This window comes from Magallana gigas, chromosome 2 (assembly GCF_963853765.1).
Source record: "Magallana gigas chromosome 2, xbMagGiga1.1, whole genome shotgun sequence".
Taxonomy (NCBI): Eukaryota; Metazoa; Mollusca; class Bivalvia; order Ostreida; family Ostreidae; genus Magallana; species Magallana gigas.
In genome coordinates this window covers 39,985,793-40,010,170 of record NC_088854.1, presented here as the reverse complement: position 1 = coordinate 40,010,170, position 24,378 = coordinate 39,985,793, and the positions used below count along the sequence as shown (strand labels likewise).

Here is a 24,378-nt window from a genome sequence, read left to right as displayed (position 1 = left end):
ATACCTTGCTTGGTTTATATAATCAAAACCAATGTTGGGTTGTTAAAAAGTGCAATTTATACTGAATACAATTATATCATTAACAATATTTTAAAAAATATATATATTTCAATAAAAATAAAAACAAATAACAGGCTTTCACGTGAAGTTTCTAAGCATCTTAATATCATACTAGCAAATTAATTAAAGCAAAAACATTGTTGTGCTTCATAACTCATAACCATTACTGTATCACTTTGATTTAAAAAATATTGTCAATATCCTGTGTAAAAATACATGTACAAATATACAGGTATGTTCCATGTAATTTTTAAAATACAAATATACTTTGAAATTATATGTTCATGCTATAGTACATTTTGAAAATATTAAAGTTATCTTACAGTGTATATACAGTGACCACCAATGACTTTAATCTTAATCTGATTGCACATAGAATATTTCTGGAGGAAAGATTATGTTTACTGTATAACAAAATGGAAAGTTTCATTATAGTAGCTTTCAGCATAGTTTACTGCCAGATGTTTTATTCTGACGAAAAAGAAAATATTTCGACTAGTTTCGATCTTTACAAATTATTGTACTTTCAAGGCTTTTGATCAGCACGGGGCCTTGAACTTATCTTGTACACAGAATTTTCAGCAGATAGAGTGTATTGAAATGCATGTATGACTAAATAAATATATACCGGTACATAAATGCTATGAAATATAAATAATATAAAAAATAAATTTATACAACGAATAAGTAAAACAGAAATTTTTTAACAAATGGACGGATCAAAGTTTACCAAAGGTGTAAAATAAAACTGTGTTAGGTTTAATTAAAACAGTAAAATATTTGTTTGGCAGTCGTAAGGTTTTTTACAGCACGTAAAGGTATATACTGTGGAATCATCAGAATTCGTGGTGGCTCAATTTTCGTGGTATTCGTTGGTAGCCCTCACCCACAAATTTACATCCTCAACGAAAACTTATTATAAAAGGTTTAGTTTACCTACTGAAACTGAAAACCGACTCATCCATGTAATAAGATCCCCATGAACAAGCAAAATACCTACAATCCACGAAAATTGGCCCCCACGAAATTAAATGATTTCACAGTATGCATAAATATTTATTAACAAACACAGAAACTTATACTTATTAAGTTATTTTTAAAAGAATTCTAATTCATTTGATTAGAGTTTCAAATTGACTAGAACAAAAGACATTAGATTCACAAAGACCTTCGGGAACAAAAAATTTCAGTAATATTACACATTAAATCACAATACAATAGTGGAGTACGTAAAACAAAAGGTAAAAACATAAAACATTTCTCAAGCTTTTGAATAACTGATATACCAGTGCATACAGAAATGTCATTAAGCTTTTTATACAAGTACCCTTTACACCTTTGGGGTTGGCAGGAGTTGTGCCCCTTTGTAATGGCGACTCCGTAGATCTGGGATTTGACTTTACATGTTGACGTGGCCCTCCTCGGCCTCCCGCGTGTCAATGACCATCGGTGTGGACATTTTACGGAACACTTGTTTCTTTTTCTCCGCGGCTGCCTTCCTCTGCTTCTGGTAGATCTCCTCCTTCTGTCGGGCCATCTCTTCTTGCTCTTTTTGCTATAAATAATGATTATTTTAATAATCATATTTTAAATATGTTCAGTGTTAAGAAGAAAAAATCATGATAGAAGCCATTGACTGAATTCACCTCTTTAAATTTTCTCTATCACAGATATAAATAAATTGGTAATTAACCTATTACTGTTGAATTGCATTTGATGGGAGATTATGAAATTCATATACATTTAAACATACATTTAAACTTACATGTACTTGATTGCATCAAATAAATAAGATCATGCAAAGATATTTGACAAACTGTATTTATACAAGTACTTATATGATGATACAATGTATTACATTTTAGACACTGTCTTGTCCATTTACAAATTACCATTCCCAAAAAAACTACTAACTGCTACGAAAAAAACCCAATACAGTAAGTCCTAGCTAGGCCTACCCAAATTTGAATTAGGTATTCAGGTATTAAAATATTGTGTCTAGAATATGGATCACTGATCACATACTGTTTGGTGCCACCGGACGACAAAGTTTCTGTCGCCGTCTGCGCTGGGGTGGGAGTACTTCAGTCGCTCCTCCTTCCTGATTTCTGTGCTCACGCTCTGTTCCACAACTAGCACAATTTTTGCCCACTGAAAATGATTGGAAAATATTTCTGATAGAAACTTATTTCGATCAGAGTTTTTGATAAATGCATTCATTAAGCACACATTATTCCTTTTAAAAATATTTTTACTTCTACATAATATTGCTCAATTTTTACACTATATTCCAATGTTTGCTGTCCTCTCCCCATAATAAATGTCATAATGGTGTTTCTTTTTTTATAAACAAAAAACATACTGTATATTCCTAATTAAACGCGAGGAGTTTATTTTCGCGTAAAATCGCGAAAAGCACCCTTCGTGGATTTTAAAATCTCGCCATTATTTTCTATGAGTTGAGAACTATAAGAAATAAATAGCAAAGTTCCACGTTCACGATTTTATATTCTCGTGATTTGATACAAACCAGCGGGGTCGCGGAATTAAGTACTCGCGTAATATAAGGAATTTACAGTATACATCAAATATTCTTGATATACAACATTAGTTTCACACCAAGTATTTGAAATTAAAATCCCGCTGTTAAATACCTGTCTAAACCACTCCTTCTGAGTCTCGTTGACCAGCTGGTAAGTGTTACCCATCATGGCAATCAGCATGTTCACCAACAGTAAGGTCACCATGATCATGTATATCATGAAAATAATCTAAAACGTAGACACCAAAAAATCTCATTTCAATGGGGGTCTCTATAAGGTCAGAAATCTCAAAAATTCAAAATGCATCAATTTTTCATCAGCAAGGGCTGCATTTTATTTATTTACTATTCAGTATGGTAGACTTGAAATAAGAAATTTTAGATAGTCATATATATAGAAATTGGCAACACAGATGAGACAGATGTAAATTCTATAGATGTTAAATTATCTTAAGCCATCATCCAATTCCAGAATATATATGAAAGTATTTGACAGTAAAACATTTTTTTCAGTTAAAATTGGTCAAACCAGAGAAAAAAATTAATCTGTAAGACTGTGCTTGTCCTAGATTCATTTTTTAATTTAGAATTATTAAATATTTCGTAATATTAGTTCAATTAAAAAGTGACTCACAATGAAAATGGTTAAGAGGAGGACAAATTAATTATCTTGTGCAAAGTCATTAGGGTAATTGGGTAGAAATAATTCAAATCAAACGTGATGGATACATAAAATACTTAAACAAAAGATATTTTGGTGCTCAAAAATTTAGTGAGAATTCATCAAAATTATTTTGAAATAAACCTTTCATATAAGTCAAACTCTAACTACTGAAATAAAAATTTGGCAATTAATGCTATTAATATTTTTAAATAAAAATAAAAGAAATGCATGAAACTACTGGTACAATGTAATAGTATTTTTTTCCCAGCATAAAAACCCAAAAAAGCAAAAATTGAAGAAATGTGTGCAAATATTACATGTTTATACTAGTCTAAAATGATTTTTATATTGCTTAAATTTGTGACTATATAAAAAAAAAAAATATGGGGGTACATCTAAAAAAAATATGCATATATGGGGGTACCTGTGTCTCAATTCTACAGTGGGGAAAACATAATTACATGTTCTACATTTATATTGATCGATGAAACATGCAAATTTACACGGGGAAAGCTACTATGCTGAAAGACATTGGTGTATGAATATATACATGTCCCATTTTAACAAAAAATAAACCCCATCAAATATCACTGTGCCTCCAAAATCATCACTTACTTTGATGAAAGTTGGATATTCAGAGTAATCAAAAGTGCCGTAAATGTCCTCGAATTCTCCAACATTCATAGCAAACATTCCAACTATGGACTCAATGGGGCTAAGGAAAACACAGGGGTTTGACTCGGGGTCACAGGTACCGTTAACAAACGCAATAAAAAAGGCTGAAATAAACACAAGCAGTTGAAGGAAAAAGAAAAAAAAAGATAACAAAAACAAGCAATTATGCTGAAATGATAAAAAATTATAATACACTTAAATCAAAATTAAAAATAAATGAATAAAAGTATACACTGAAAAGCTGAAACTAAAAATTGAATTTATAGAAGACCTGATAAAAATTAAATAAAGCTCCAAACTTAAAAAAATTATTTATATTATAGTAATAATATATAGTAATAAAGAAAAAAAAAGTGGCTTCACTTTTTAAATATTTTAATGCACCAGCAGGCAGTAATTCGCTTATATTATAAGTTATTATCACTGCTATCGAAGATAAAATTCTGTGCAATAGAGTTTAATCGTCTCCTCAATAGATGCGTTCCTATTGCCTAATTAACAGAAACTGCAGTGTAGAGGGTCATTGAAATTGAATTAAAGCACAACACAGCAACTTGAAATCCAACAGGATATTAAAATTTTCTGCTTTTGACAAGATTTAGACAAATGCTCTCACTGAGAAGATATTATCATTCGCGAATAAACGCAAAACTTTTGCGAATAAACGCGTTAGTTTCGCAAATAAACGCGAAACTTTCGCGATATAACGCGAAACTTTTGCGATTAAACATGAAACTTTCGCGATTAAATGGAAACTTAAATATAAATATTGTTATTTCATAGAAGAACCCCTATGAACAATACTTACTGAAAACAAATATATCAACTTAAATAAAACAAAATAATATTATATAAAGATGTAGATGAATTAGATTTAACCTTATACAAATTAACATAAATTCAAACGTGGGAAATCTTTAAAATCTTAGTACTGATTTTCAAAAGAACATAATGCATCGCGCTTCTCACATTCTAATGGGCGCTGTATTATTGAAAATGAAGCAGCAACATATTTTAATTATAACAATTTAAATTCGAATTTAACGTTTAGTTAAATATCATTTAAGAATTTAAAGGATATCAATGTTTAAAACGTTACAATATATGTTATATCACTGCGACATAACTTAACGTCTTATGTCTAGTTTAATATCAGAAAGATAAGTCAAGCTGTGAATAGAAATTTTCAAGCCTTTGTTCAAATCTAGATGATGTAAATTCGTCCTCCAAATTTATCCTGTTCGAACACAGGTTCGGCGAACAACTGAAAATCGTACTATGATGCCCAAACTTATTATTTACTTTGGACTTATATAAAAATGTTATAAAGTTTAATCAGATTTATTAATACCTTTATGCAAAAAAGATAACTTTGTCTTCATAAATCAACCTAACATGGATATTAGAATAATAATGAACAATGAGTATTTTATGATATAAAACTTAAAATGTGTTTGTTTTCAATTGTTTTTCTTCATAAGGGTTCTGTATGAAATTTCAATATTTATATAATGGTTTCGCGTTTATTCGCTAAACTAACGCATTTTATCGCGAAAGTTTCGCGTTTATTGCAAAAGTTACGCATTATATTGCGAAAGTTTTGCGTTTATTCACGAAAGTTACGTGTTACATCGCGAAAGTTTTGCGTTTATTCACGAAAGTTACGCATTATATCGCGAAAGTTTCGCATTCATTCGCGAAAGGTACGCGTTTATTCGCGAAACTTACACGTTATATTGCGAAAGTTTCGCGTTTATTCGTGAAGAAAATATTTTTTTTACCTATGAAAATGAGCTCAATGGGCTTTCGTAGTAAACCAACTCCTTCATTTACAAGAAAATGTTCATGAGGTTTTAAACAAATTATTTGTTGTGAATTTCTCTTGCGGCATAAATGCCACAAATTTGGAGTCCTCAAATTTCTTTCTGCATGCATGGTTGTTATTTCCCTATACAGAGCTACATGAGATATGACTGCAGACCAAATGTATATCACAAAATAATGACTGTTATGAATAGCAGTTCGCTCACAGTACATATTTTTCCCAATCAGATGACTTCCACGGAAATTACCAATATTTCTCTTGCCAAATGCAGAAAACATTAATTATTAAAATTTGGTAAGAAAAAAATGAAACAAAGGTTAAAATCAAATGCAAAAGAGTAAGTATAAACATACATAAGAGGTGTCAAAGGTCAAATGTCCCCACAGACTCAGTGACACAGAATGCTAGTACTAGTTAACACTTAGGGTTACGGTAATGTTAAACAACAGAAATATCAGGGGAGACAACAACCATTACAGAGTAGCGTCCCCTACTTTGCTGAGAATGGGATGATTGGTCTGACTAAAAGACTCATAGTAGTCCCCGAATTCTCCCAGAGACATCATAAACATGCACATGACCGCTTCCACTGGGTTATTGAATGGACTCCCAGGTACATTTAAGAATATTATGTACATGGCTGAAACAAAATTTGTCATATTATTTATTGGTTTAATCTTTCAGTTTGTATAAACTTGGTATTATTATTATTATAATAAATTTAAAAGCCACAATTTAAAATTTACTTTATTTAATCTTAGTAATTTTTTGTAATTGAAAAAAAAATTAGGAAATGACCAATATATTTTTAATTTCAAAGCATTTTTAAAATTACTTTTTTCTATTATTCGGCCTTGCAATCATGATTAGACATTCAACATGTTAATATAAAGCCAAACAAACTGAAACTCCCATCAATCCCGTAAGCCTAAATTGAAATTTTAAGAAGAAAAAAACACCATATACATGTACATATACCCATACAGATACAATCATTTTCAGGACTGGACTATTTTACCTTGAGAGAAGCCAATGATGAAGACCAAGTAGATGATGATCCACCTCAGCAAGTCTCCAGCGATCATGTTGTAGATCATCACAACAAAAGGTCCGACTATCTTAAAGCCCCTAAAATTACAAAATACATGTAAGATTTTTATTTCTAAGAAATGGGCTCTAGTAAACTTATGATGAGATTTGGGTAAAAACCACTTCCAGATTCTAGCTCAAAAACATGGGAGTTCTAAAGACTTGTTTCATTACCGATGAGATAGCATAATTTTTTTTTTCTACATCATATTGCTTGTAAATCATTAAATTCTGACATTTTTCAGGTACCATCCTTAAAGTAATAATTCATAGATAGCTTAAATAGCCAAGGTACTTTACCTGCAGAAGAACAGAAAATATGGCGCTGTGAATAAAATGGCAAACACTGCGATGATGTCCTCGTATTCGTGTTGACAGAGAGCCCGGCCTGGTAACATCAGCACTACCAGTACATCCGACAGCAGGAACATGGCCTTGGCAGGGGCTCCTTTCTACAAAACAGGATAACATTCTGCTCAACTTCCATGTCTTCTGAATTACTGCAAACTTTTAACTGCACTCTATACATTCTTGGTTTTTAGCTTGGTTTTTAGCAATATACTTGGAATTCTTTCTTACTATACAGATTCACTACTGAAGCAAACATTTTATCCGTAGTTTACTGTTAGCATAATTACATGATACTGAAAGAAGTATATGCCAATAGACAATCAATTTTTTATTCATTATATATTTGTTAAATTTGGTAAATAGTTTCTACATTTTAAGATTAGGGGTTGGGGAATAAACTAAGTTCACTGTAAACATGAATTCATAATGAAGAGTTTTGCTGTAAACATATTTCACTTTATTTCTGTGAGACTGTATCTTACCAGAGTGATGAAGAAGACTCGGAACCCCTGATGGTAGATCTCCTTCATGGCTATAAAGATGTACCACACCGCTCCAATTAAAACCATTATCTCCAGTGCAAATCTCACCTGTATCGCAAAAATTGCAGATATAAAGGCCATGATTGTGTTTCAAATCTGAACATTAATTTTCCTTCTATTAGGATTACAAAAATCGATTTAAAAAAAAATTGCATTTAGTTTTGGACTAAACTTTACAGTTTGACAAATTTATCGCAATACAGCTAGGTAAGGTTGATTTTGTACAGCTGGGTGAGGTTAACATACTGCTAGAGTTGACACTACACAGCTTGGTAGTGTTGAACATACTGCTAGAGTTGACACTACACACTTTCAATTGGGAGGGTTGATACAGTGAAACTTGTTGTGGTTTGTTATACCTTGTCCTCGGTCCGACAGGCTTTGATGAGGTAGCAGGCATCGTTCTCAGTGGTGACCTGACTAGACTGGCTGGTCGTGGAGTTAAGGCTGCTGCTGCTGGCGGTCGTTGTCGGACACAGATCTACCCCGGGCCGCAGGATAAAGGCAACCATGAAGATGATGAAGTAGGCAAAGAAGATGGCAAACTTTTTGTAGAACCTGAAATTTTTGCACATTTATATATGCGTTCATATTGAAATTTAGAAATTTTTAAAAATGAATTTTACTGTACTCATATATACTATAAACTAAAACATGTCGTTTTAACGGTATGAAACAAGTACCTATGTATCAACATTTTGCATTTTTCAAGTGTTTCATATGGCAGTGACACATTAGGGAAATCTAGAGAGATTTGCAAGCAGTTAGCGGTAACTATTAATATTTGATTAAAAAACGTAAGAAATTGTGCTCGTAGTTTTACACACCTGTGGCCTACAAAGGTTTTCCATTTGTCCTTCAGAAGTTCTACAATCAGTCCATCCATCATATCCAAATGCCCATCCTCTGCCTACAAAAATAAAATAATTCTTGTTCAACCTAACAACCTAGCTGCATTTCATGAAAAGAACAGTACTAACCGTACATGTACATGAAGTTTCTGGTTAATTGATCCACTTTTCTCTCCTCTTAACACTTGACAGATTAAGTACATGTATTAAAAACATTACAGAAACTTTGGTTGAAATTGAAGAATTTATATTAAATGGGCAGTTTTAGATCATGCATTGTCAGCTGACAAAATACTTTACAAACAATGCATAATTTTGGTAGAAAGATACGGCTAACATCAATCCAGATTTTTTTGAGTGCTAAATCTGTCATGGCATTGTGAATAGAGGAGCAGATACGACCCGATAAATTGACTTGGAAAGATGACCTACCCCATACACGACCAAATTTAACACAGAGTTCCTGTTGATTTCTCCTGTCTCTGATATTGTGTCAATATCTTTCAGAGGATATCCGGCACAGGTCACATTCCCGAAGATCCAAACTACCTGTCGGATCTTCTCCAAAATGTATTCATACATCTACAAAACCAGTGTTGTACTATAACAATAATTACATCATTACAATGATTACTTTGGCAGGTACACATACATTATTAATGGTAAACTGCTCTAAGAATTTAAAGTAAAACCTAATAATTTTAATAAAAAATTGGAAATCTACCCAAACAAAATAAAGCTATTTTTATTGTATGGGTTGATTCTAAAATCTTTTAAAAAGTTTATCTTTGAAAAAATTCAGCCATCGTCTGTAAACTGCCTTTTATCATGAGGGTCAAAAACAGAAAAGAGCATCATAAAGGCTAACGAAGCAAGTAAAGGTAAATTGAGAACATTGCAAAGTAGCAAATAACTAAAAGATTGCTACTTCAAACCCCACTGAGGGCATGTTATTTCTTACTGTCTTTGAACCATACAATTAATCTACAGCAGCTGGATCAGTCTATCCAACTACAAAAAATTACTGGCATCCAAGGGAGTTGATGACTCTTGCTCCCTTACATATAGTACCATGGAAGCCCTATGAGCCTGGGTACTCCAGACAATTAATCATGCATATACCTGTAGCAACATACCAGGAGCATCACAGCTATTAACAAGCTATTAGCAACCATTGCCTATAGAGGCTTGCTCAGTACCTCTTTTCTTGTGAGCTTGGCCGCCAGTGTCAGTGGAGTTAAGCCCTGTCGATTCTTGATGTCCAACCTAGCTCCAAGCTCTACCAGGAGGTTAAACATCTCCTAATGAAAATACAGGAAATAATATTACCACTGCAATTAACATGCAAGATACTGCTTCATGAATTGATGCTTCATACACTATCTAGTATTGGTACTGCGCATGCTGACATGCTTTACCTTGTCGAACCACACCTAATGCTATAGTGTCACAGGCCATGCATTAAATTGTTGAGCCTTCATTATTAAATATCAATATAGCCTAACTGTTTTGATATCAGTGCATTAAAAAGTTCAATAGTATTCACATTAATTAAAAATCTATAGTTGCATGGTTCCTTTGCAACAGCAGACAATTAGAGATATAACTGAACATGTACAGTACATCATCAACTAATGTAGAAGAATAAATATAAATGGTAGATAGGCATGGGGTTTCCTGAACACGGCATGTACTGTATATCTGGTAATTTTCTTGATTTTTGCGATCACTTTTACATCGCAAATAACTGAATATTCAGAAATTATATCCTGTGTTATATTCTATGGGAACCTTTTTGTATCACAAAAATTACTAACGCAAATGAAAAATGCTACACATTTTCTCGATTTTTCACAAATTTTGTGACACGATAAAAAACCCAGATATACGGTATATTAATTATGCATGTACAGATGAATTGTGAGCTTTGGGTAAACGCTGGTTTCTGGCTGAAATACTACATTCACATCACACAAATATGTGTACAAAGATACATAAATCTACTGTAATCATAACAATAAAACAATAAAAATAAATCACAAAACATGCCTAGAAAATACAATGTACATGCTACACATGTGACAGAAGAAAGATGACACAACATTGAATGTAGTACAAAGATTCAAAGAACTGGACTCGTTGCTTCTGTTTTTCTTACTTAAAAAAAAAAAATTATGGTCATCTAACAGAGAAAAATCTATCAGAATTCAAATTTATCATTATCTACTGCTTTTCACAATATACACTATATAATACATTACCTGTGGGGGTCTCTCTAGTTCGAGCTATTTCAAAAGGACATAGATTATAAACTAAGTTTATAATTATACAGATAGTATTTCCTTTAGTACTCAACTGACAGTACAGAATTTTGATCTGTAAGCAGTTTTATTATGAGCTAGATTAATTGATTTATTTCAATTAATTGTTATAGACACTGCAGGCTCCTGGGTCATCAAACTTAGACAAGCTCCATTTGGATCTTTTACATAAGGGATACTAGTATACAGTGAAAAAATGTGAATTTAAAGTGAGTAAAGTTTCGTTTCCAGAGTCTCATCACATGTTTTGAAATTCTATCCTTTTCCCCTCTCCCATGCATTCATGCAGATCATCATGCAACACATGCATTAAGCCATTGTTAGCTAATAATTTTATATCCATTTAATTTTTTTATCGATATTCTATATACCAGTAATCATTTTTACCCACAATTATACACAGAGAACATGTTAACACTATATATATTGACCAAGTATCTTCTCCTCTATTTTGTAAAAAAAAACGATTGTGAATCATAGCTCTGTAGAAACAGTAAGGGCTAAAATCTATACGATCCAGTTCTAACCAGTTTATCGATTGCAACCGGAGAAAAATCACCGACTGCATGAAATAATCATGAAGATGTCAGACTCAAATTCCCATACAAGATGACTTTGCTATTTCTTTTATCTGCACATTAACAACAATTTAGTAAATTTCACTTACTCTTTACAATCAATTAAATAATTTGTTAATTGAAAGATGTAAATATAAACAATAAAATGCTTTCTTTCATGATTCTTGTAGATAGTGTAATGTTGCATATAGGTATTGTTGCTACTTTCATATCCCACATGAATCACCAAAGAAAGCATTTTATTGTTTAAATACTGTAAATTCCTTATATTACGCGAGTACTTGGAATTACTTAAACCCGCTGGTTTGTATCAAATTGCGAGAATATAAAATCACGAACGCTGAACTTTTCTCCTTATTTCTTTGAGTTTCCAACTCGCAAAAAATAATGGCGAGATTTTAAAATCCGCGAAGGATGCTTCTCGCGATTTTATGCGGATATTAATTCCTCGCGTTTAATTAGGAATTTACAGTAATAGGGCACAATATTGCATCATTTCAAAAGCATACATACATGATAAATATGAGCAAAAACACATGTAATTTTAGCACATGCACAGCAATGGGACGTATAACATAGGACAATATGACACAATTATTTAACTAATGGTTCTAACCAGTTTAATTAACATTATGCAATATGAACACACACAGAGGTAAATATATATTATGTATATATTTAATAAATTTCATGGAACTTGATATGGGCATTACATGGGACAATACAATATATGATACAGAGAGCAATGAAGACAAAAGATAAGCAGACAAAGTTATACAAACCTGTTTAGAAGCGTACTGAAGCGTGAGCATGGAAGAAAAAAACAGAGTTTTTAGTTATTAAACAAGCTCATCTTGAGAGATCAGTCAGAAAGTACAGCTACATATTACATATGAAGGAAGAGCATAATTAGAATTTTTAAGTTCCCAGCTACAGATAAATATATTTTTTATGAATTATTGAAATTAAAAGTCAAGAAGCTAGAGAATTCATAATATTTTTTCAATCTAAATCATTTATTTTGATAAAGTTTTTAATTCTTAAATACATGTCACTAAATCTGTATAATTGGATTCTGATGACTTTAGCACACAATGCTCACCAATGAAAATGCATTTACATGTATCATAATAATCATTACAATAATATTATTATAGACTGAAATATATGTTATTTTATTCAAATATACCGCTAATGAAACTATTCTTAATGGGGAAGCATCTTGATAGCTTGGTAAATAAGATTTGTTAAACCTTTCACTTTCAGAGATGTTTTCAATTTTGTTTTATTGATGTATTTAAATCATAACTTTACATGTATTTTTAAAATCATTATCTGCAGTAATGAGACTAAATTATGTATATGGTGGCCATTTTATGATATTTTCTACTTTAAACAAAGGAGTTTGGTGAGATAAACCATAATAGATAATGCAAAATTTACTGAAATATTTAAAAGAATGCAGGAGATTTTTACTGTGTAAACATGACTATTTCTGACCACAATGTACAGTATATGTTTTCAGGTTACAATTATGATGTAAAATGTCATATGTTACTTGGATAAGAAAGCTTTAGTTGGTAATGTTTGAAGATGATGATATAGGCCATGCAACTATTTACCACCAAAGTTGTTTCAAATTAAGGTGATTTCAAGGTCACTGAAAGGTCACTGATTAAGGTAACATTTGATAACGAACTTAATTTTTAATTTAAAAAGAACATTTGGAGAAAAAAGTCAACAGACAAACTTTGATCAGCAATCAACCTTTATAAGCTCAAAAAAATTTCACATCCAACAATTAAAGGTGAAAACACTCAAGATTTAGTAGTTGAAAAAAGAGAGCAAAAATGAAATATTTGTTAATATTATAGATACATGATTCACTGTGAAAATCAAGAAACTTTTTGAATTGAATCATTTCAAATAAATCCCTTGGAAAAGAGGGATGCAATACCCTACATTCTAAATAACACCAAGTATATGCATGACTATTTGATTTTTCCCGTAAAAGCTACAGGTTTGCAGCTCTAGCTTTGTACTTATGAAGTTTTGCAGAGCTATCTGCTTTCTTTTTGATTCAAATCAATTGTTTCATTGCTTTTCACATCAAATTTTGAGAAAAAGACTAAACAAAAGAGTAGCTACTAGTATTATACTTTAGGTGCACGCAAAAACTAATCATATTTTAAAGTAATAAAAATTAGATGGGGCGAAAGACAAATTAGGATTGAGCACATGCCACATGTAATTTAAAACTTTAGTTAGTATAATGATGGAATGGATTAACTATCGAGTATTGATAAAATGACATTTTATGATAAAAAGGGAGAAATATTATTGATTTTCTATTAAAGTAACTACATATAGCATGTAGTTTTAATGCAAGAAAAGAGGCAACGATTCTTTACATGATTAATAAAAAAAAATATAATTAAAATGCTACAATGGGTGTAATGGTTTATTAAAAAGAACTCAAAGAAATTTAACAGCTATTCTTCATGGTTAATGTATTAATTAAATTATGTTAGCAATTTCTGCATTGAAAATTTTTTGCAAAAGGTGGTTTTGGGCTTTGGTCTTTTAAAGGTGATTTATTTTTATGAAATAGGATCAAGATTTAATTTAAACATCTAGTTATACACGTAAACTAAAAAATGTTAATATTTCAAAATGTGCATAAAACGCATAAAAGAAACCAAACCTGTCCTTCATATTCACTCTCCTGAACATAAATACAAAGTCAGGTATACATCTATTTATAATTGTAAATTGTAACAATTTGTAACTTAAATACGATGCATTCAGGCTATCAAAAATTGCATTATTTGGTGTATACTACAAATAACATTAACAATATATGCTATGTAAAAGGGTTAGCTAATATCTGCAATATAACAGCACAACATTAAAAATTAAGAATCTATCCAGTGATTCTAATCACCTTTGTCACACATAACACAGGCTTTAAATTGGAACATCTAATAATTTTCATTAACTATACCGGTACATAAATAATCATAATTATTTTATTCTCATTCCGAGAAAATTATACAGTTAACTACCGGTAATAAATAAGTTGAATTTCATCTCAATAAATTGCTTGAAGTGATCTATAAAAACACTACATACAAATGAAACATTTAAAATTACAATAAATCAATTCTAAAATTGATTTTAAAAATCCACTAAAAATAAGAGTCAAACAGAATCTGGCAATAAAAGAATGATGAGATCTACCATCATGTGTCCAGTATAGACATTAACCGTTACCATGGTTACAGTGTCACATGATCAATAGCTATTTCCTGTACTAACCTTTCTATCATGTATCACAAGCATGTGCATGACAGTGTTGCCATTGCTATCTTGGTAGTTTGGGTTAGCTCCCTTGGCCACCAGCAGTCGAACACACTCCTCCTGACCCAGACAAGCCGCGAAGGACAAAGGGTACTCGCCGAAGTAAACATGTCTGTGAAAGGTCGGAATGACAGCAGTATTTTTCACATCAAAATTTCAAATTTTGATAGTTTTAATGCAGTTAAACATGTCGAATATTGAGGCTGCAGATGACAAAAGTTTACAGATTTTTCCGAGGATTTTTAGACTTAATTCATTGTGTTAGATGCTCAATCTCCCTTTGCGATGAAATTCTCTCATCATATAATCAATGTTAATTGCTTTCAACTTCAAGCACCATTGTGAAACTGCATGATCCAGGAGGATAAAATGTTACTTCTGTCACAATTTTTTTTTTATTGAGAGAGACAGAGAAAATGCAGGGTATAATTTTTCCTATTTAAACTCACCCCTCAAAATTTGTTTTTTCAGTCACATCAACCCATTCATGGTCGTAGGTATCCATACGAGAGCTCTTCTGATCATCTGGGCAAAAGAAATTTCCACATGCTCTCTCGTGTACATCAGCCCCATTGTCCAGGAGAAACTTGACCATTGCTGGATCCTCATTCACAATGGCTATGTGCAAAATGCTTTCCCCTGTGTAAAAAAAAACAACAAAAAAACCCAATGTAATGATCATAATTTGAACACATAATCAATTGAATTACCCGGTAATTGTTTTATAAAAGTGTCATATTATAGATAGACCTGTATTTAGAAAGTATATTCTTCAACAAACTTAAGGTTATGTATCTAAATAATCAGCATAGATCTTCTCATTTACCGGTATATACTGTCTACAGGGGAAAATATATTTGCCCCCGTTTTATTTTTGCCCATTTTGCCATTGTTGTCAGTGGGCAATTTTTAGACCAGGCGAATTTCAATGTCTCAAATTATGATAACTCTCTTTAAACATAACTGCCTGGGCAAATTCAAGCACTATAAGTTATTGATTTGATTGTAAAACTAGACTGTGAAAGTTTTTTACCAAAATATTCATCAGCTAGGTAGATGTCGTTGATCATCTTTGGGTAGGCCTGGATTAACCGCTTGGCCAGATCAGCATGGATGGCGGTGGCATTTAGAAGGCACAGATGCAGAATAGTCTCCCCCACTGACCCAGTCTGGTGGATGTCCCAGCAGCATTCACGGAATTTGCGATCTGTTCATATCAATATAAATTTTTTTTTAAATGTACCAAGTTCAAAATATACATCACTGGATTCAGAGAGATGTACGTATCCCAGCAGAAAAGTTAGTACATGTAGATATACATGTAATATAAATGGGCTGTAAAATGTGTGCTTTAAAACAGACAGTGTGTAGATAATTGAAGTCAGTGACTCACACGATATTGGACCAACTGCCATGTAGCTATCATAGAAATGACAAGGATGAACCCCCTACCCCCTAAAAAATTCCCATCTCACTAGAAGAGAATATCAAACTGTAACACTGTTATCATTAATCACACAATGTGTATATACTTGGTCCTAATGCTCCTTACATTTTCAATTATTACACATAATTATAAATAAATTTAGCAAAGAATCTTTGTTTTAATTTTGATTACAACATCTCTACAATTCAAATAATAGAATACTGATTTCACGTCCGGAAATAACTCTTAATATACTCAGATTTGTATAATACATGCAATTAACACAACAACAATTTTCGGATCGATCAAAATTTATAAATATATATGTTAATTTACAGTTTGTGATGTTACAAAAATTTTGCACAAAAAGCCATCATACCAATGCAACAAGAATCAACATGTGGAAAACATATATATGAGAGTCACAAGACAAGGGGGTAATTATATGACAGTACACGGACTGAAGCCCAAACATAATCCACAGGCTTACCTGGCATATTCATTTCATCTGAAATTCAAAATCTCAGTCATTAAAGTACAAGTTCTAAGATCTACAATAGATCAATATCTGTTTTCTGACATTTTGGTCATAATTGAATCTCTAATTGATTCTATTTGATATTATTAGTTTTGATTTGATATTTTCAAAAATCCCCATTTTAAATTTTATACAGTGTGACAATTGTAGAATATGGTTGACCAGCATTAAATTCTCTCTCTCTCTCTCTCTCTCTCTCTCTCTATTATTCATGTTACATAACATTTAAAATTAATGACAGTTTATTTTTAACTAATCAAAACATTTTTTTATTAAAAATCAGAGAGAAAAAAATGTAGTTCAGTTATCTCTGTAAAATAATTCAGGCTATTATATATAGGCCTATATATATATAATCATATAGTGGTATTGTGAAAATAATTATAGATAAAAAAAAAATTAAAGGCGTCTGCAATTCTAATTGAGATATTCTACCTTCATAATCATGTTATTTCTGAAATAATATACGCAGATAAACCAAAAACTACGTGCATATTTCGTCCGACACTTCATGTCTGCAAATTCAATTTTTTAGAGTTATCGCCCCTGTTTTATATTGGATGCATATCGCGAGCTTCATTGAAATCCGGTACAAAAAAGTCAACATGAAGATTTTGTTCAGAAGATGATGGACGATTCAAAAGATGTGTGATGACTGCAACTGTGAATTCCACAAATTGTAACTATACATTACTAAAGTCATCCAAGAAACTTCGATCGTTTGTAACATAAAGTTTATATCGACAGATTTAATACACAAAATACGTCACATATGGCCTTATTATTTCAAATAGCCTAGCGATTTATTGATTTTCTCACCTGGTTTGTTCTGGAGGTAATTGCCTTCGCTATCCTGAAACTTCAAATCCAATAGTGCTTGTTCGTGTGTCTTCTTTTGTTTATCTTTTGATGCAGACTTAATCGCACTCGAACGAGTTTTGTTTCTTAGCTCTATTATTTCACTTATGGGAACTTTCTTTCCACGTCCTCCGTCATATAAAAATGTCCTTACTTTTTCTTGTATAGTGTCATCTATCTCTTTAAAATTTTTGGTCCAGCGGGCTCTTTTCATCATCTCAACCAATTCGCCGCCTCCTTTCAAATCTACCATTTTGTAAACATCGGCGGCACCGCCCGACCCCTCACCCTGGCGCTTTACGTCATCCCCCACGGTACTGATCTTGTTCCCCATCGTTTCGTCTAACGGTACCTGTTAATTATCCCACCGATGCGCTAATTTAGCACCTGTAATTTATACCCGCCATATTGTTTACCTGAGATTCGGCTCTGGCATGCGTAGGACGGCACTTCCGTGCAATTATGTTTGGCCTTTTGAAGTTGCCGCCACGGTACAGGTAAATAATACAATGCGATTGGTCTGATTCTAAAGAGTATAATACCTTAGCAACTCTGAGCGACCTAGACGACGGAAGGGAATTGTGGTCAAACAAGTCACAATTTCCGATTATAGTCGCTACCTGTGATAAAAAATTACCCGTGTGTGGGGGGATATATTATAGATAAGGAAAAATGACAACCATAGCTTTCGGAGGGGGCCCTAGTTTAGACCAGAGGCGCTCATTCGCAGCCCTAAGAGATGGAACTCATGTACCAGGGTAGGTCTTTAACTGATTGTTGATTGCAATCTAGATGTGCAAAGCTACAATGGTTTCAATAATGAAACGTTTACACAATGAATAAACCTTTTCTTGTTGAAATTAACTGACTTGATTAATTGTTTTTTATTTATTTCATCTTGCCAGTATTTTTTATTGTAATGTCAGAAATATCTTAATTCAATATTTTTACTTTCAGCTACCGAGGATATTGTCCTCAGATAAAGTACAGAGTAGGGAAAACATATGGTACAGATACCCATGAATTGTCCCAGGTAAACTTGAGTTACATAAAATAGTGTCATCAGCCAATTGTGAATCCCTATGATATAAAAACTAGTTTTTGATTTTTAAAAGGTAGAAAAAATTTTCCCCATCAACCTAGATTGTTCCAGATTGATTTGAGTACTTGTGACTGAAAATTTCATTAACTTTACTTTGAATTCTACAAAATTAATATGCATTCTTACTCGCATAAAAATATTCAGACTCATGGCAATTGAAGAATATATGCGAAACATTTCTAGGGATTAAGTTAAGCCTAATTATTGTCTCTATATCATGTAGTCATTAACGTGATGGCTCTAATGAAGTAATCGCCATTTCTTGTTCATTGTCTCTTCAATTTTCAGAGTGATAACACTATGGTTAAATAAATGAAACAAGATTAGAAGCCATTGTTTAATGAAGTGACAAGATTTAAACAGATTTATTAACTTACTATTTTTTCTTAGAAATACTATAGATAAAACTGTCCAATAGATGTGGAGTTGCAATATAAATTAACTTATCTGTTGACTCCTAAAAATGTTAACCATAATCAAAAAGCTAGAGGACTTAAATTGTGATATAGTTTATAAAAGATCACAATCAATTCAATTGCGTGAAAGAGAGTATGACACAATCAAGATTACTAGGTGTTCAAACACAAAATTATGATATACACTAGCTGTGCTACAATTTATACATATACTTCAGTTCCTTACTGTTAGATCAGCTTAACTTATATCTAACTGGTCATGCAGTATCCAATTAGCATTATTAGTAATAGGATGTTTGGGTTTGTTTTAATTAATGAATCTATCATATAGATATTCATATAGGTATTCCTCCTATTAATCTCTTTTACCTACATCTCAAATGAATTTAAAGTCTGAAGAACGTGTTCATGTTTATACAAGGTTTGACCAAAGGAAAAAATAAATACATTTATAGGCCTCAAGTGCTTTTAAGCCTCACTTGTACACAAAGACTGGAGGAGTTCATAGTTTAAAGAGCTATTGTAAAATGGACTCTAAAATGTGTGTTTAAGACATTTCACAACAGATATCGATTCCTCCCAGTCAGTCTAATTGCTCCATATATATCTCATATAACTGTTATTAACAAATTGGCAATCCATAATTTCTTGGTGGAATAGAAATCATTAGAAAATTTAATAGATAAAATGAGTCACAGTACATCAAGACATTTTAGGGTCATGGTTGTTTCAATTGACAAAAGTTAATTTAAAGATTGACAAATTTTGTGCTATCTCTCCAATTTCAGCAAGCTAAGCAATGGTGTGCGATTACTGTGTAAATCAAAACTTATCATGAACTTTTCAAAAGAGGTCCGTTTCAATATAGAGACTTTTTTCCCCCCTCTAGTGGGCGATAAATTTTGCCTACAAGATAGCATTGATCCAAACTTCATTTCGACAAATCTTTTAATCTGCCTATGTTTACCCAAGAGTTAAAACTAGAGCATTTTTAAACACGGCTACACCGTACAGACATTTAACTGTCTGTGTTCTGATCAATTATAAATTGTCTAATATTACCTACAAGGTGGCGCAGGCTTCTTTTTAAAATCAATCGTTTCTCTTCTCAGTCATTTAAACTTGATAAAACATAATTGGAGTTACATATATTCAGGGATCACTGAGCATGCAATGAAGTTGCATTATAAATATCTCACTACCCGGAATTTTACTTTTGAATACTCATGATTGAAATGAAATTTGAAACATTTAAATTCTAAAGAGATCAATTCAGTGCATTGATTTTAGTACCTATTTATTTTTTGTAGGATACTATCCACTTGGAACCTGCTTCCATTTTATCTGAAGTACCCACTACCAAGTCAACCACTAGAAACAGACTGCCAGAATCGACAGGAGACAATAAATACACCGAAAAAATGGTTCCCGGGTACACAGGTCAGCCTCAATATAACTTGCATTTGATACACATTGCGATTTTCAGGGAGATAACTCTTCATACACACTCATTTATTATATTTGCAAGCCAAGGGCTTCTGATCTCCTTTGGTTTGCAAAGATGGCCAACTATAGGAAATCCTGTCATTTCCATGAAAAATGTTGAGAATTTTATTTACTTGGATGAGCTACTAAATATGCATAGCAAACATGACAAAGCATACAAAAAAGTATGGTAATGCATAGTTTCTAAATTCGAACAGATGGTATGCATTTCGTCATTTTCATGAAAAATAATACCCAGTAAATGCAAATTTTATGAAGACTTTGTTTAATTGTATGCGTTACTGACTATGCATATTAATAATAAAAAAATGCATGACAATGCATAATTTCTTGATATGTTATTTTACTACATGTGTAACTAAATCATAACCTTGATTTTGAACTGTATACTTTAATTTGACTTTGATTGATGCATATTGTAAAATATGAATTAATTTTTTAACAGGATACATTCCTCGAATGCCATTCAAGTTTGGAAACACCTACAAAGAAGACTGTGACTCATGTATAGATGATTACCTCACTACTAGGAACTTTTATGACACAAAGGCTAATGACTTGAAGAGACAAGTGGCCAGCTGTCCCCGCCTCACCCCCATCTCCCAGGACCCCGAGGTCAGGGACAAGCTCAATCTGTACAGAGACACCCATCCAAGCAGACCCATCCTTGTTGGTAAGCATCCTTCCCAAACTACCTCTCCCCCATCCCCACCTACTCAAATGGGACACAGTGAGATACATTTATGTATAAATATGGATGAAAGTACATGCATGTACATCATATTCAAATTATAAAAACTGTTTTAAAATTCACAAATTGAACAGTATTAACTGATAAATTCTTATAAAGGTAAAAACTGTCAAAGCCAAGTACATTGACATGACCTGTAGATCAGACGCCAATGCTTTAACCTGTTGTGCTACACTGGCAAGACATCAAAATTGTGAAAGAAAAGATGAAGTCATATTTAATCTTATTGATCATTTTGAAAGAAAGTACATGTGCATGGATGAAACAATATGGAAGTGTCTCACATTTCCTTAAATTACAACTCAGTTTGTACATATTTAAATTTACATGTACCGGTACATGTATGTATCTCAGACATTTTTAAGACTGTTACATTATCAATTATAAAGTTAATGCTACAAATTTCCTTCTCTATTTGTCTACATATTACTGCCCTAATGAAGAGATGTGCAAACTGCATGATACTATCTGAGGTGCTGGACATTTGTAATGATTTTTAAAACAATCCCCTACTATTTTTGCAGAGGACCGACGAGCTTTGACTGAGCCACCAGTACCCGGCTACTGTGGCTACATCCCCAGAATCAAGACTACCGAGCAGGGACTGGGAGCCCGCTATCACATGTCCACTAAGAACGGACTAGAACTTTTTGCTCAAGAGACTGCTTCAGCTTCTCAGAGGTTAACAGGTCAAGTGCCAGCCTCCTTAGACAGGTTAGTAGATCAAAGGCAAAGTGTCAAGGTCCGAGTTCAAGTGTTAATAAATAACACCAAGTTTCAGAAGGTCATGGACCAAGTGGAAATTTATTTTTGTAAGGAGGCCAAAAACTGTTCACATTTGTATTTATTTTGTCTATTTGATGTTCCATTTGCAACTGATTCAAAAGAGATATGATAGTGGATAGTGCAGAGGTGCATTTTAAAATAAATACTGCAGCCTTACAGCTACAGATATAAGGTTTTTTTTTATCTGTTGTAGTGTTCCTGAGCGAGTTTTCCAGGGAACGAAATCTGCTTCAACCCGTCGTTTGTACCTTACTGACGGAATGATTCCCAAATACACTGGATATGTTCCACGTAAGTCTGCTCTTTTGATTTTTAGCACACTTATATTGGTTCAGTGTAGGTTTTGCAACATTTTTGCTCACTAAAAACTGCACTGCACAGTAATGCTTCTTAAAATGAAATAGATACAGACCTTTCTCTTTGGCTTAACAAGACCCAGAATCCAAAGCTTTGAGGGTTTTTCGCCTTTTAAAATTCATGCATAGAATATATTATACATGTAGTCATATTATTTTATTAGAGAGAAGATATGCCTTTGGCAACACCTATGGTGACACCACAAGAGGGTTGGAGGTTTGCGGACATCCAAATGGATCATACGGAACATTCATCCGATCGAAAACCTTTGCTAACTAAAGCAGCATTATACAATCCGATATCAAAATCAGAGGACAAGCGTGATGGACCAAATACTCTGTGCCAAGAAGACAGTATAAAACCTGCTGAGAAATGATGTTCCATCTATAAAAATATTCAAATTTTTATGTATACAAAATTCTATATATTTTTTTTTTAATGTGCCTTCTCAAATGAGAGCCTTTTCTTTTTATCTCTTCCACTTGCCTTCTCTATTTATTTTCCCCTCTCTTTAAGTTTTATCATTTTTCCTGTTATATTGGTGTTTGTTATCTGACAACTCTTGCCTTTTAATACCACTTCTTTTCAAATTTTTGGGTTTGGAGATGAAAAGAAGTGTCGTAGAGTATTAGGTATGCCTGTTAGTGAATTTTGTGCTCAGTTACCCTACTTTAAAAAAAAAGAGAAATGTTGACTATTTTAACCCAGTATTTTTGTGTAAAAAGTCCATGTGATATTTTTATTTACCCCCTTTTGTTGACTGTGTTACTTGTATATATGTAAATGTATGTTATTATATTCACTGTTGACTGTCACACAAACATAGTAGTGTTTATCATCTCCGTCCCCCGACTGTCGGAAATCATGACTTTGTGAAGTTCTTAATACTGGATTCTTGTGTGTTTATAATTGCATAATGAAAAGGAAGTTGACTTGTTGACATCATTTTTTTTTTAAGAAAGAAAAATGTTAATGAGAGATTCCTAACTGTTTAAAAGAGAAAGTCAAAATGACTGTTAATGTCTTGTAAAAGAATAAATTCTTGAAAAGGTTTGAGTCTTTATTTTTTGCATTGATACAAAGAGATTTTGATAATATCTACTACCGAAACTGATATACTGATGCTTAAATTTGGGCAATCCCTTTAAAAAATTAGATAGACATGTATATGGATAACATAAAATAGAACATTGATGCCAGCCAATGAGGGATATCTATATAATATATACTAGTATTCCTCCTTTAGTTTCAGAGTGAGAGTTTCACATTAAAAATACAAAGTTTTTTAAGTGAAATTTTCTGAATAGACTAAATAAAATTTTATTGAATCTTCATATGTACCGGTATGTTGCTCAAAGTGCACTTTCACATGGGGAGTCTGGCACCCTGAATTTTCATGGGTAAACTGACACAAATTGGAGAAAATCTTGTCACATGTAAAATCACTATACCATAAATGATACCAATCTTTGATGACCAATGGATACCATCAAATGAAAACTAAAGTTTTGTAAATATATTTATGATTATTCTAGAAACACATTTTAAATAAAATAGATAACTTGGGTATGTGTGCCATATGGCACTCTAATTTTGCCAAATCTTTATTTTCCCATAAAATTGTTTTAAAATTCTTTGCAACATATAGCTTTTGTGAATCTTTGTCAAAAGATTTCGATTTGTACAATAAGTTACCTTCCTTTACCTCAATCTGCCAAGATTCAAGTTTCATGAAACCATATGGGTAACTGGTCATATTAAAAAAAAATCTAGCCATAAA

At 32.4% G+C, this 24,378-nt stretch overlaps 2 protein-coding genes across 13 annotated transcripts; one reads left to right on the top strand and one right to left on the bottom strand.

The window, feature by feature from the left end:
* Window positions 1-357: 357 nt before the first annotated feature.
* Window positions 358-18,151, bottom strand: LOC105340869 (transient receptor potential cation channel subfamily V member 6). Of its 11 annotated transcripts, none has more exons than XM_011447109.4 (19): window positions 17,642-18,151; window positions 16,775-16,792; window positions 15,892-16,065; window positions 15,308-15,497; window positions 14,817-14,970; window positions 14,203-14,223; window positions 12,281-12,295; window positions 10,861-10,884; window positions 9,799-9,900; window positions 9,032-9,181; window positions 8,576-8,658; window positions 8,108-8,306; window positions 7,689-7,796; window positions 7,156-7,307; window positions 6,785-6,894; window positions 6,261-6,406; window positions 2,715-2,831; window positions 2,086-2,211; window positions 358-1,615 (listed from the first exon to the last, which is right to left on the bottom strand). In XM_011447109.4, exons 1-19 carry the CDS (start codon window positions 18,012-18,014, stop codon window positions 1,460-1,462), a joined length of 2,418 nt encoding a protein of 805 aa, XP_011445411.3. In that variant the 5' UTR covers window positions 18,015-18,151; the 3' UTR covers window positions 358-1,459. The 11 variants fall into 11 exon arrangements, 10 of the variants coding, with proteins under 10 accessions (XP_011445411.3, XP_011445409.3, XP_065932637.1 ...); XM_011447107.4 differs by lacking the exon at window positions 6,261-6,406 and adding an exon at window positions 3,882-4,045; XM_066076565.1 differs by lacking the exons at window positions 6,261-6,406; window positions 17,642-18,151 and adding exons at window positions 3,882-4,045; window positions 17,258-17,378.
* On the top strand, window positions 17,376-23,651 carry LOC105340868 (ciliary microtubule inner protein 2B). Of its 2 annotated transcripts, none has more exons than XM_020072431.3 (7): window positions 17,376-17,501; window positions 18,638-18,713; window positions 20,509-20,638; window positions 21,150-21,377; window positions 21,980-22,169; window positions 22,435-22,532; window positions 22,762-23,651. In XM_020072431.3, the coding sequence occupies exons 1-7, from the start codon at window positions 17,467-17,469 to the stop codon at window positions 22,875-22,877; spliced, it is 873 nt and encodes a 290-aa protein (XP_019927990.3). In that variant the 5' UTR covers window positions 17,376-17,466; the 3' UTR covers window positions 22,878-23,651. The 2 variants fall into 2 exon arrangements, with proteins under 2 accessions (XP_019927990.3, XP_011445408.1); XM_011447106.4 differs by lacking the exon at window positions 17,376-17,501 and adding an exon at window positions 18,209-18,438.
* Window positions 23,652-24,378: the final 727 nt, after the last annotated feature.